At 41.1% G+C, this 13322-nt stretch overlaps 1 protein-coding gene across 4 annotated transcripts in view; it reads left to right on the top strand.

Annotated features, from left to right (window-relative positions):
- Nucleotides 1-13322, top strand: part of LOC133634037 (trinucleotide repeat-containing gene 6C protein-like) — a 55923-nt gene that overhangs the window by 34498 nt on the left and 8103 nt on the right. For 3 of the 4 annotated variants that reach the window (XM_062026981.1, XM_062026977.1, XM_062026978.1), the window contains 14 exons: nt 39-116; nt 225-282; nt 366-508; nt 615-761; nt 2776-2913; nt 3504-3623; nt 3693-3776; nt 3938-4211; nt 5804-5968; nt 6057-6248; nt 7317-7466; nt 7678-7896; nt 9395-9471; nt 13061-13200. In XM_062026981.1, coding sequence (XP_061882965.1) covers nt 39-116; nt 225-282; nt 366-508; nt 615-761; nt 2776-2913; nt 3504-3623; nt 3693-3776; nt 3938-4211; nt 5804-5968; nt 6057-6248; nt 7317-7466; nt 7678-7896; nt 9395-9471; nt 13061-13200 — 1985 coding nt within the window. The remainder of the gene's footprint in view (nt 1-38; nt 117-224; nt 283-365; nt 509-614; nt 762-2775; nt 2914-3503; nt 3624-3692; nt 3777-3937; nt 4212-5803; nt 5969-6056; nt 6249-7316; nt 7467-7677; nt 7897-9394; nt 9472-13060; nt 13201-13322) is intronic. The other variant, XM_062026980.1, reaches the window with a different exon arrangement.

Raw genomic sequence — 13322 nt, 5'->3', positions numbered from 1 at the left:
TCTTGAAATTATTAAAATTATTTGATTCGTTCCCTCAGGTGAAGATGGGTAACAAGCCGGATGAGACATGGATCATGAACCGTCTTATCAAGCAGCTCACTGACATGGGCTTTCCAGTACGAGCCTGATTTATTGTTCAGATTAGCAGACTGATATGCAGTCCATGTAAAAAGCTAAGGTTCCTTTACGTTTCGACTGACTGATTAATAATGTTTGTGTTACAGAGAGACCCTGCTGAGGAGGCTTTGAAGAGCAACAACATGAATCTTGACCAGGCCATGAGTGAGTTTAGTTTGAGTGGCTTGACCTAGTAGGATATATATATTGTTTTATTTTAACATTAAAAAAACCTCTCCTCCTCTCAGGTGCTCTGCTAGAGAAGAAAACTGACTTGGACAAGCGTAGTGTAGGCATGTGTGATTACAGCAACAGCCTGAACAAGCCTCTGGTGTGTCGACCATCTGTGCTCACTAAAGATCACTCTGACCGCAACGCCTTTCTTGACAAGGTATTAAACACCTCGCCATAAATTAGAAAGTATAATATTTATGTATTTATGTTTGTTGCGATTTCTGTTTTTTTCCCCCTCGTACCATCAAATTTTACTTCTGCAGGATGGTGTTCTGTCCGATGATGCCACCCCATCACCGTTTCTGCCTTCCCCCAGCCTGAAGCTCCCCTTGGCCAGCAATAGCCTTACTGGGCAGGGTCTGGGACCGGGCCACTCGGGGCTGGGGATGCAAAACTTGAACAATAGACAGGTATTCTCAATAAATTGTAACTAACAAGCTCAATTCATTGTGCCTACCATTTTGCATACCCCCGCGACCTCGAAAGGGACAAGCGGTAGAAAATGGATGGATGGATTTTGTATTCCGTCCCCAACATCAGGGCCGGCCTGTGGCATAAACACTCTATGCGGTTGTTTAGGGCCACAACCACTAGGTGCCTGGGCTTTTGTAAGGATATGAAGCTATTTTTTCTTTCATTTAAATCAGTTAGGCAGAGGGGTTAGTGCATCTGCCTCACAATACAAAGGTCCTGAGTAGTCATGAGTACAATCCCGGCCTCGGGATCTTTCTGTTTGGAGTTTGCATGTTCTCCCCGTGACTGCGTGGGTTCCCTCCGGGTACTCCGGCTTCTTCCCACCTCCAAAGACATGCACCTGGGGATAGGTTGATTGGCCCTAGTGTGTGAATGTGAGTGTGAATGTTGTCTGTCTATCTGTGTTGGCCCTGCAATGAGGTGGCGACTTGTCCAGGGTGTACCCCGCCTTCCGCCCGATTGTAGCTGAGATAGGCTCCAGCGCCCCCCGTGACCCCGAAGGGAATAAGCGGTAGAAAATGGATGGATGGATAAAAGACTACCTCATAAAAGTTCAGATGAAATCAATTCCACTGTCAAAGTTACTAATGTGGTTGTTTTAATCAAATTAGGAATGTGTGACAGTACCTACACCCATTGCAAAAATGCAAAATGGTTTATTACTTCTTACCCAGCATGGAACACTTCCTGTTCACTCAACACAGACATCATAACATCTTCAAAGCTCACATTTGTGCATTCACACAGATCGCCAACATTTTGGTACCAGGATAAAGCTAGGAGTAAAGGTTAACATCAACAATATGACAAATATATTTTTGTTTGCATAGGACAAAGTTATTTTTAAGTTTCACTTTTGCATCTCATAGCTGCTAAACACATAATTGTGGTGGGTTTAATAAAACATTTATTTAAGTTTAAAACGGAGGCATCACTGGTTTATAACGACATGGGAGACTTAACCCCAGTAGATGCACAAATAATATAATAATCATTATTATAAATATGTATTGTTATGATTATTATTATTATCCACTGATTATGAATCAGATCATCTCTATCTTACATTATGAAATAGAGGGAAACTTGATCGACTTATCATATTTAAGTGAATAATGTCTTCTTTGATTTTAAAACTTACATTCTGAGTACTTAATATTACATTTGTCGGCACCCATTTGTTAAAAAAAAAAAAAGTCTAAACGTGTGTACGTGGAGCGGTGACGTTAGGTTTAGGGTGTGGTGGGGCCCTTTAGGAGTCTAACAATAAAGGGGTTTACCCTTATTTATAGATATACTTAACAATATTTAAGTAATATTAAAGACCAAAATGGGGCCACAAACAAAATCTTGAGGGCCACACAAAACCAAAGACCAGCCCTGCCCGGCATTCCCCCATCGCTCGCTTCTGTATCAATGACATCGCCTGAAGTACCTTTTGAAACCAGATTATATCATGTTTAACTGCCAGATCTAGCTCTAGCACACATTAACTCTTTGTCCTTGAAGCCCAAGCAAAAGTGCTATTTTGTGTTTGGAATTGGGATGGCAGCTGCCTTATAACAACTTGTTTATTGGGCCTTACAAATATAAACAGATTGCTACTAACTGACTGAGCATATTCACTGCTGGACGCTGTATTGTATTTTTGCCACCCTGCGTCAATGACAGACATTGCCTGAGGCATCATGTTTCTGGGTTGCCCATTCCTTCCCTCTGATTGTCCCCTTTTCATGAATATGTAATGTCTACGGGGACGTGCTTTCATTTTTGTCCATTTGGACTCATGGGTGAATCTATCAAGATTTTGTCTGTCAAAAACCAAGGTTACCTTGGGTGTCTAATAGTTTTAAATGCACCAAATCAAAAATATCCTTACGATTTATAAAAAAAAAAAAAGAAAAAAAAGTGAATGTTTTAAAGGCGTGAAATCTTTGATTGGTCTTCTAGATACCCAGTGGAATGTTTGGCAGCAGTGGGGCAGCACAAAGTCGGGCCATGCAGCAGCCTCCTCAGCTACCAGTGCCACCTCTCAGCTCCTCCCAGCCTAGTTTACGTGCTCAAGTGCCTCCGTTTCTCTCCCCTCAGGTACATGGGTACACCTTCATACCAGACACTTTATTAGGCACACCTGTGACCTCCAGTACAAGAGCTATATCAGAGATTCTGCTTTTATTAAGGCAATGCTCAGTTTTATTCTAAATGAGTCCACTGGGTACAAACTGCATGCGCAATTGTAAGCATATTCATCAATTATTATTCTGACAGTGCAGTTTATCCACTACTTTCAAATTTGTTTGTGGAGGGCCGCAACAAATAGATTTGGCGCTACCTGTTACGGCCTCGCTAATGAACACATTATAATGCAGCTTGTCGTTCCAACTCTGTACTGTAGATGGCGAGCTGCTTCTTAACAGACCTCATAGGACCCCCATTCTGCCAGATAATAAAGATGTCCCTTCCCAAGTCAATGTGTAAATTGAAGAAACCAAATTATTTGAAAAATCAGACTAATAAAGTGCAAGGAAACATACCCCTCCCGTCTCCCAAACATCACAGGGTCAATCAAAACTATTGCCGCAAACAAACATTGTGAATATTTTTACTTGTTGTGAGTCAGTTTTTTTGTTTTACTTGTTACTAGTTAAAACATTTATTTTTGCTCCTTACCTTGGCAGGTCCAAGCACAGCTCTTGCAATTTGCAGCAAAAAACATTGGTCTGAACCCTGCACTTTTAACCTCGCCAATAAACCCTCAACAAATGACCCTGTTGTATCAACTTCAGCAACTGCAAATGGTGAGTTGCTCCCTTTTGAACAAGTGTTCCTTTTATGTGGCTGTAATGCTTTGCTTCCCTTTTGTTCAGGCATACCAGCGTTTACAAATCCAGCAGCAGATGATGCAGGCGCAACGCAACGTTTCCGGCCCCATTCGACAACAAGAGCAGCAAGTGAGTCAACAACCGCAACATCGCACCTCACTCACACCATCCTTTGAAAAATGTGACTAACTGAAGCAAAACCGCATGACCACACATTTATCTGAACAGTGGTTTACGGATGCAATTTCCTCATTCACTGTATTTCTGCTTTGCCACCCCTCCTCTTCTAGGTCGCACGCACAATCACCAACATGCAGCAGCAGATCCAGCAGCACCAGCGTCAGCTCTACCAGGCGCTGCTGATGAAGCAGCAGCAGCTTCCCTCCCATTCCACCTCCTTTTCTTCCTCTTCCGCTGGTCTGCACGGCCCCACTGGAGGCTCCGCATCCGGCAAATCAAACCTGGATCCTTTCACAGGCCCACATCAGACCTCGGGCCTGGCCGACACACTGCACACCAAAGAGTCGCTGTCCTCACCCAATGCCTACAGCACCTACTCTCTTTGTAAGTCCTAAAAAGTAACAACACATGTTCAACACTTCATTGATAATGTGACTTGTCTTCCTTGCTGACCATGGTAACAGCAAGCGGAAGGGTTGCAATAATAGCTTTTGCTTGATGCTTTTTACTGCCGCTAAAAACAATAAAAGGAGATAATTTACTTGGGGTGTCTCAATCAGATATTGATATTAGATATTTGTCCGATATCAACCAATCAAGTATCGGATGATATCGGCTTGCATCTAAAATCTCCAATACGAACTACGATACCAGCAGTCCTGGAGTGTGTTTACTTGTGCAAAGCTGGACATTTAACATCTAAATGTCCACCAATAAGAACACAAATTTGATCTTTCCTTGTATTTTAGTCATATCCTTTACAAGATGTAAACATAGTGGCTATAGGCTAGTTCATAATAAGTCTCCTTTATTGAACAATGTTGCAGTCTAAAACACGTGTCATTGAAAAAACAAATATCAAATTATTATGGTTGCTTATTACATACAGATACAAAGTATCCAGTAACAAACATGTCTGCATCATTCAACTTCCTGTATCATGCTCTTAATTTAATAATTTATTGTCGCCAAAACAAAAACTCTCCACTTCAAAAGCATGAAGCTCTTGTAAGGTTGGTGTTTTTATTCCTCCCATTGTTCTCTGTTTGACTAATTTCACTTGATCAAACCTTTTTTAACATTTCACACTACAAAATAATAAATGTATGTTCTATGGTTCCTGCTGTTATCGTATCAGGCAAACAGTCAATGCCCTAATATCGGAAGTGGAAAAGTCGTATCAGGACACCCTTAATAATTACTGAAATTTGTTGCTCAGCACTTGTCTTTCCAAAACACAGTCTTGTTTAGACAATGTATTTCCAGAAACAGTGAATTCATTTACTCAAACCTGTATTTATTAGAGAGGTTTTATTTGTATAAAGACATTTTCCTAAGGAGAGCATTGTTTTTATTTTTATTTTACAAATACAGTGGTCCCTAAATTATCATGGGGTTTATATTCCTGACAAAGTAGGGACTATTTATTTTATGCTTTCTATGAAAATGATATGCATTTAAAGTCTTATAAGCCCTAAGCACAGCTTTCTCACACACTTAAAACACTTTTTATGCTCTTAAAAAACACCTCACACGTACTAAAACCTACGTAATTTTAACAAAGAATCTCAGTGTATTCATTGTTAATTTCGATGCACCGAGACCGCAGAAAGTAAACTGCAAAGTGGCGAGGATACACAGTAAAAATGTGTGTTTTACGAACTTGAACCAAAACCTTGACTTCAGTTTTTCTCATCATCAATGTACTGGAAACATTGTACTCTTAATACTAAACATAACCCAGCCCAGAGAAACACTCTTCTCTTTAAACTCCTGTGTGAGAAAAGCTTCCTTTTTACAAGCTGATGATGCACTTTGGAGATCATTTAGCACGGCTATTTTACAAAATACTCAATTTCCTCTTTTGCGATATAGTATAGACCTCCTAACTAGCATCTGCCACATTCTGCACACTGCATCTTGTATGTGCTTTTTTTGAGCTGTTAAACATTCTCATTTGTGTGTTCTTTGTGCAGCTGGACTCAATCCAAACATGAATGTAAACTGCATCGAGGTCGGAGGTCTGTCGCTAAAAGAACCCCCACAGCCCCAATCCCGCTTGTCCCAGTGGACACACTCCAACGCCATGGACAACCTCAGTGGCAACACCTCAAACTTGGAGAACAACCTCAACAAACACGGTGAGTTAAGCATTCAGCAACAACTTTTTGGGAAACCGTACATCCAGTAAAGAACAAACTCAATATGTGTGTTTTTCCCATACATTAGGTGCCATATCTGCTGCCTCAAATCTAGGGCCCCCTGGGAAACCTCCCCAGTTGGAGGACTCCTACAGTCCATACAGTCTGATGTCCAATTCAGAGTCGCCTGCCAGCCCTTTGGTGCCCCCAGACAGCTGGGGCCAAGGAAAGAACCCTAATGAAAAGATCACCAACGGGACCAACATTAACTGGCCCCCAGGTTAGTACAAATGAATAGCAAGTAATGATTCTTTATTTAGGACTGCACAATTATGGCCGAAATCATGATTTTTAATCAGGACTATTTATTATGTCAGGTGAAACATAGTGTTGATGTAACTTCATGTAATTTCTAATGAAATAGCCTAAATAAAGGTTATGCGTATATTTAGGGACACATCTTTGTGTTTTCTTCATTATTTCATCTTTTTTTGTGTTTTCTTCATTATTTCATCTTTTTTTATATACAAAATTATGCTTTTATCTATAGTTAACCATTCTTTTTTTTAATATCAGAATATAATAACAACACAGGTTTCCTGCCCCTCGCCCAAACCAATCACCCCTCCTCCCCATTTCATTTTTTTATCCGTTTGTATTTGTTACACCTATCAAACGATTAATCGAAGCAACAAAATTTAAATCAATACTTTTTTCTAATCAATATAAACAATTAAATCATTAATCATTGCAGCCCTAGTGTGAAACATATATATGACAAAACAAAAAATATCATTATACTTGAGTTGCACTCTTGTTAAAGAGTCCTTCAATGGGCAGTTACATTTCCGCATTACCTGGATTCATGCACGTGTGAACATGAGAGGGGTGCACGAGTTAAATTAATTGTACGTCTCGTCAGAACACCAGCAAAAATGTTGGCATGCAATGGAAAAGTTTGCCCAGACTTTGTTTAGCTCGATGGCTAGCGGTTAGTCCTGCTTGTACAATTACAAGGAGACGAGCAGGGTAGCTTGTTGTGCAGGCCTCCACACCTGTCGCCGTTTGACAACAGTGGTGCGGTTTTTACCTCAAGCCGAGGGCTCCACGGAAGTAAAACCACGAGCAGGGTCAATGTGGTCAAGGAGCTCTGTGCGCATACACGATGGCATTAGGCGTGGGCCGGGGCTGCCTCATGGTGCTTTTGATATGCAGCAGAGCTTGTTGATATAGTCGGCGATCACCCTTGCGTAATGGTGGCAGCCAAAATCGTGATTTAAATTGTATTAATTGTTCAGCCTTACCTTGATTACATCATTACTCAGCACTTTATTTTTGCTTCTTTCAGAATTTTGCCCAGGTGTGCCATGGAAGGGCCTCCAGAACATTGACCCAGAGAACGACCCTAACATGACGCCCGGCAGCGTCCCCAGCGGTCCCACGATCAACACCAACATCCACGATGTTAACAGATACCTGCTGCGTGACAGAAATGGAGGTACGGACACACGAACTGAGCTAAAAAGTAGGTCGACTTTCTTAGCTTCAGTCTCATGCCACTTCCTTTGCACGTTGAAACCACAAAGAAATGCCCCACCTCGCTTTCAGTTAGCATTCTTTGTTTCTGTCCGTTTTCATAGGAATTCAACAAGAGTTAAGAGACGTTATTGTTAGTTGCTCTGTGGGTAAAGTGTCTTTTGCTGTTCAAGGTAAACTGTCGGATGTGAAATCCACCTGGTCCTCGGGACCTATCTCCCAGAACCAAGGCTCTCTGACCCACGAGCTGTGGAAAGTCCCTCAAGGCCCACGCGGCTCCACAGCCCCATCTCGTCCTCCGCCAGGCCTCACCAACACCAAGCCGCCATCTTCCACGTGGGGGGGGAACTCACTGGGCCTCTCACAAGGCTGGAGTGGCTCCTACTCCTCTGGTAGGCAAACATATACGTTATTGTTTTTATGAACTCTTTTTTTTTTTAAGTTATTGCACAGGTACTACCATGGTAGCAAATTCCCCTCCCCAGAATATACTTTTTTTATTGGGATTCATGTCCCATCAAAGGCACTTCACTGATTGAAGCAGGTGTGGAATCACACTCCTCATGCATGAACCCCCACTTGAGCCAGGCACACAGAACGTTTTTACATGTGACTGTTTAAATTTGACACATTAACTGCACGCCTTTATTTATTTATTTATTTTAATTGCGATCCCTCGCTACGTCACAAAACTGCCATCAGCTATCAGCAGCTGTCCGGGCAATGCGAAGTGGAGATGAACTTGTCAAGATGCACTTAATCTTTGACATCAATAAGAGCGTGGAATAACAACGCGGCACACGCAATGCTAACAACACGGCTCACGCAATGCTAACAACACAGCTAATGATCGTAGAAGCGACTGCTTAGTTGAGCAAGTATTTCCCGAAAACTTGCGCCTTTAATTTCAACACATTAAATCTAATTTTAACTTGGAGGAAGTACCCAGGATGTGACAAGGTATTTCCACATATTGGTCGGGTTTTAGACGGCCAGAGCAATGACGCTTCTTGGAGCATCCTACTGGTCCTAAAGGTACCTTATTATTGTGCAATACTTAAAATACTCAAACACTACAGTATGACGCTGCTAATCGCTAACAGGCAACTAGGGCCGCTAATTGCTAGGTGGCCACTAATGCACTAATCGCTAGCTATCTTAAATGCTAAGATGAATATATTAATATAATTATTCATGTTTTTATTTTAGACCTGCAAGGTACATTGAGTAGGGTGGCCATATCTAAACTACACTACAGTAGTTTAAATACTATGTATTTTATGAGATTTACATTTGTGGAATAATTGTGGTTGGAATATTAACAATTATCCCATTAAAAAAAAAAGTCTAACAAACCAAAAATTTCACGACCCCCTAGTGGTCACAGGCCCCCCTGTTGAAGACCTCTGCAGGGTTGTTTTCATGTTTAGAGGGCTCTAATTATTTGATGTTAAAAAAACATTTTTTTTAATGCTCGAATTATAGAAAAATTTGATTTAGTAATAATAATCCTACATTGTGGAAATGTGTTTACCACGGTCAGGCCTAGAACCAAATACCTGTGATAAACGTGGGACGACTGTAAAGCTGTTGTGCACGATCATGAGATCATCTTACATTTTTTGAGGTAGCGCCAACCAAATGTGTTCCTTGCAGAGATAACATCTGCTTGCCTTTAGTTTCTCTCTGGACAAACAACCTGTTAAACTGCCATCCTGAGCTTGAGTGTCTCTTCGACAGCATTCTCTTGACTGTGTTGTTAGTTTGCGGCTCACTTAGTAACCTTTTAATGTCATCACATCATTCTGTTTAGCAACATTTAGCCAGCTTACAAAATGTGACATTAGTTTGTTCCTTTTCCGAGCAGAACATTTATTGCTGTGTTTCTAGCAGAGGGAACTACCTGGAGTACAGACAGCTCCAACAGGACCAGCAGCTGGCTGGTGCTCAGGAATCTCACACCTCAAGTAAGAAAACGTCTTTTTCTATCCAGCATGTGTTTGCTTCTTGGTAGCTTCTGTGTCAAACTCAATCACACAGGGGGATGCACACTTTAGATTATTTTTCCACTTTTTCGATGCACACTTTAGATTATTTGACACCATCTGCCACGTTCACATGCCTGCATGTGTCGTGTAACAAAATATTCATCTTGTTTCCTGCCCAAGTGTTAGTGCTGATTTCAAAGATACAGAAGGGTTATGTGCCAGTCATCTGTGGTTGGGCCAAAATGTGCAACAAGAGGTCAATGTGTTTTGCAAATGACAGGCGGGCGCGTGGGTTTTGACTCGTGAAAAAGACGACAGTTTTGGCTTGCAGAACGACAACTTGAAGCAGCGACACAACGGTAACATCGTCCCTGGCGAGCGTTGTAGACACACGACTGTCACTAACAACGACCCTGCTTTCCCGGGACCCGTATCAGCTGGCATTTGGCACAGTACCCCATATGCGCACACATAGCTGCCCGGGATATGCAAAGGTCCTAGGTTCGATCCTGGGCTCGGGATCTTTCTGTGTGGAGTTTGCATGTTCTCCCTGTGACTGCGTGGGTTCCCTCCGGGTACTCCGGCTTCCTCCCACCTCCAAAGACATGCACGTGGGGATAGGTTGATTGGCAACACTAAATTGGCCCTAGTGTGTGATTGTGAGTGTGAATGTTGTCTGTCTATCTGTGTTGGCCCTGTGATGAGGTTGCGACTTGTCCAGGGTGTACCCCGCCTTCTGCATGACTGCAAAAGGACAAAGATGGACAAAATTTGCATTTGGGTCAACCAGGTGAAATTTTCAAAGTGTAAAATACGATCCGCCTTGAAAGTAAATCCTGTCCAACACAAGCAGATTTTTGGCTCAATTTAACTGATTTGTTGCACATGTTGGTGCCGTTCCGCGGGCAGTGGAAACTGACATGATGACTTCAATAGAAAGGGAATGAGACCGCAGCCGTGGCGATGACGTTCCGCAGTCGTTTGGCATCCTGTGGAAATCCTTGTGAGAGTCCATTAATGCGTGGTGACTGGTGAGCGGGACTGATTGCGGGAAACTCGGAGAGGAAGACACTATGAGAGAGACGCTTTGTGTGCACGCTGACACAGCTGTGGTTGCTCGTTTAATAAAGTGATTGTTGGTCGACCAGCTCCTCATCATCCTTTTAACGGGACAAAAGCTCCAATATTTGATATGCACACAAAAGATGAGAATCTGGGAGATTTGTAACTTCAATGTGCGGGAGTTGGCTAGTCTGAGCATGCGTCTGATAAGGAAGTGTTTTTCCCAGCATGCTTTGTTGTCATGACAATGATCACTTTTGACTGTAATTATGCATCTTTATCTGTTGTTATTGGTAATCGTCTTACACAGTTACATTATTGCCACTTTTGGTGGTAACGTGACATCCTCGCGTTATGCATCTTAACACCACTGTGGCCTCTAGTGTTACATATTTGACATCAGATGTTGTGAGATTGTGTTGATGGACTGGTTCTTATTTGATGAAAGTCGCCATGCGGGCCAGATGCATGAGGATTATCATATGGTCCTGCAGGCTGCATGTAACACCTCCCTGGGCTGGATCTGGTTCACGGGCTGGGGGTTTGACACCTGTGCTTTAGAACGTGCGCCCCCGGGACTATCTGTCGTCATTTGTAGGCCAAGGAACCGAATTTGGCGACTGAAGTATAAACATGTGCCACAAAGACAGGATAATCATGTGTTTTCTCCCTGCCAATCAGTGGGGTTTTCATTAAGGAGAGCCGAGGGACATTTTGAGCCATTCAGTTATTTTCAAGCCATCTTATATTACAAAAAAATCTTCAAATTACACTTAAAAACCTAAATTACACTTAAATACCAACAAAAATGGTCATTGAAAATGCCATAGTTTTACAAAATCTAACATGTATCGTAATATAAGCCAATGCAATCCATGTTGGAGATTTCAATTTGGACAATTGACTATCACTTTTCAATGTTTATATTTGTTTCAATGTTTATTTGATTTTCCCATTCAAAGCATGCAGCAGAAATTCCTGTCTTTTTTTACTGTCTTCAGCTGAAATGATTATTGTGTGTTATTGACACAAGAAAAGTGCTTGTCTTGTTGTTGGTATATAAACATTAAGTAAACAGACTTTAAAGTCATAAAATCCTCTCAAAATATAATTATTTCAGGCAGATTGATTAGTTGAATGTGGAATTATATTTCCTGTGATGAGGTGGCGACTTGTCCAGGGTGTACCCTGCCTTCCGCCCGAATGCAGCTGAGATAGGCTCCAGCACCCCCCGCGACCCCGAACGGGACAAGCGGTAGAAAATGGATGGATGGAATTCTATTTCTTTATATTATTTTATTATATCTACAGTATATAAATTAAAAAAGATTTGAGCTCAAAGAAGGATATTTAGTATATTTACGTTTGAAGAGTTAGTACAAAAGTTAATGTTTATTAAACACTAGTGCATTCAAAGGAATACTTTTTTGGTCAAATTAATCACACTTTTAAATGTTCATTAATCATGATTAATCACAGTAAATTACTTGCTTGCATAAATAAAATTCACTTAAAGAACAACCCAAATGTCATTTTATTGTCAGAATGTCATACAGGAACATTTTAAAATGTTTTACTTGAATGCATGTCATTTATTTGCTGGACAGTTTTATCTCAAGTCCCCTCTGGGTATATTTTCAAATAGAGCTGGGCAATATGGCTGAAAACTTTATCACGATATACCGTATTTTTCGGAGTATAAGTCGCACCGGCCGAAAATGCATAATAAAGAAGGAAAAATACATATATAAGTCGCACTGGAGTATAAGTCGCATTTTTTGGGGAAATGTATTTGATAAAACCCAACACCAAGAATAGACATTTGAAAGGCAATTTAAAATAAATAAAGAATAGTGAACAACAGGCTGAATAAGTGTACGTTATATGACGCATAAATAACCAACTGAGAACGTGCCTGGTATGTTAACGTAACATATTATGGTAAGAGTCATTCAAATAACTATAACATATAGAACATGCTATACGTTTACCAAACAATCTGTCACTCCTAATCGCTAAATCCCATGAAATCTTATACGTCTAGTCTCTTACGTGAATGCGCTAAATAGTATTATTTGATATTTTACGGTAATGTGTTAATAATTTCACACATAAGTCGCTCCTGAGTATAAGTCGCACCCCCGGCCAAACTATGAAAAAAACTGTGACTTATAGTCCGAAAAATACGGTAAGTGTTTTATATCGGTGAGTATCGATTATTGATATTTTTTATGACCTATCGTATGAAATGTAATGATTTTTATTTAAAATGTAACCTACTTCCGCACTACTTTTCATTCAGGTAACTGTCTGCGGGTTAAGGTAAAGGAGGATGTGTGTTTAATCTGCATTTATACATGATTGATGCAATGTTTTTGTTACATGTGTTACCTTGACAGCCCTAATTAACTGCATAAAGGATTTTTATACCAACATTGAGAAAAACTAAAGAAACCCGTGGCTTGTAGAAAACCTTGTTGTAACGCTCCTCTTTGTTTTTTTGCAGATCGACGGCTCCACTCTGCGGACTCTGTGCATGCAGCACGGCCCCTTGATCACATTCCACCTCAACCTGACCCAAGGGAACGCGGTGGTGCGCTACAGCTCCAAGGACGAGGCCGCCAAAGCCCAGAAGTCTCTGCACATGTAAGTGTCAGCTCTTTTCTCACGTCCTCTTGGTTGCACTATACGTTTTAATATTGAATGTGTGTTGTTTAAGTATTGTACTAAAACTAGCATAACCACTGCTGCTGATTGTTTACTAGGAT

This window comes from Entelurus aequoreus, linkage group LG18, assembly GCF_033978785.1.
Source record: "Entelurus aequoreus isolate RoL-2023_Sb linkage group LG18, RoL_Eaeq_v1.1, whole genome shotgun sequence".
In the NCBI taxonomy this organism is placed as follows: Eukaryota; Metazoa; Chordata; class Actinopteri; order Syngnathiformes; family Syngnathidae; genus Entelurus; species Entelurus aequoreus.
The sequence above is the reverse complement of the archived record's forward strand: the minus strand, read 5'-3'. Positions and strand labels throughout refer to the sequence as shown.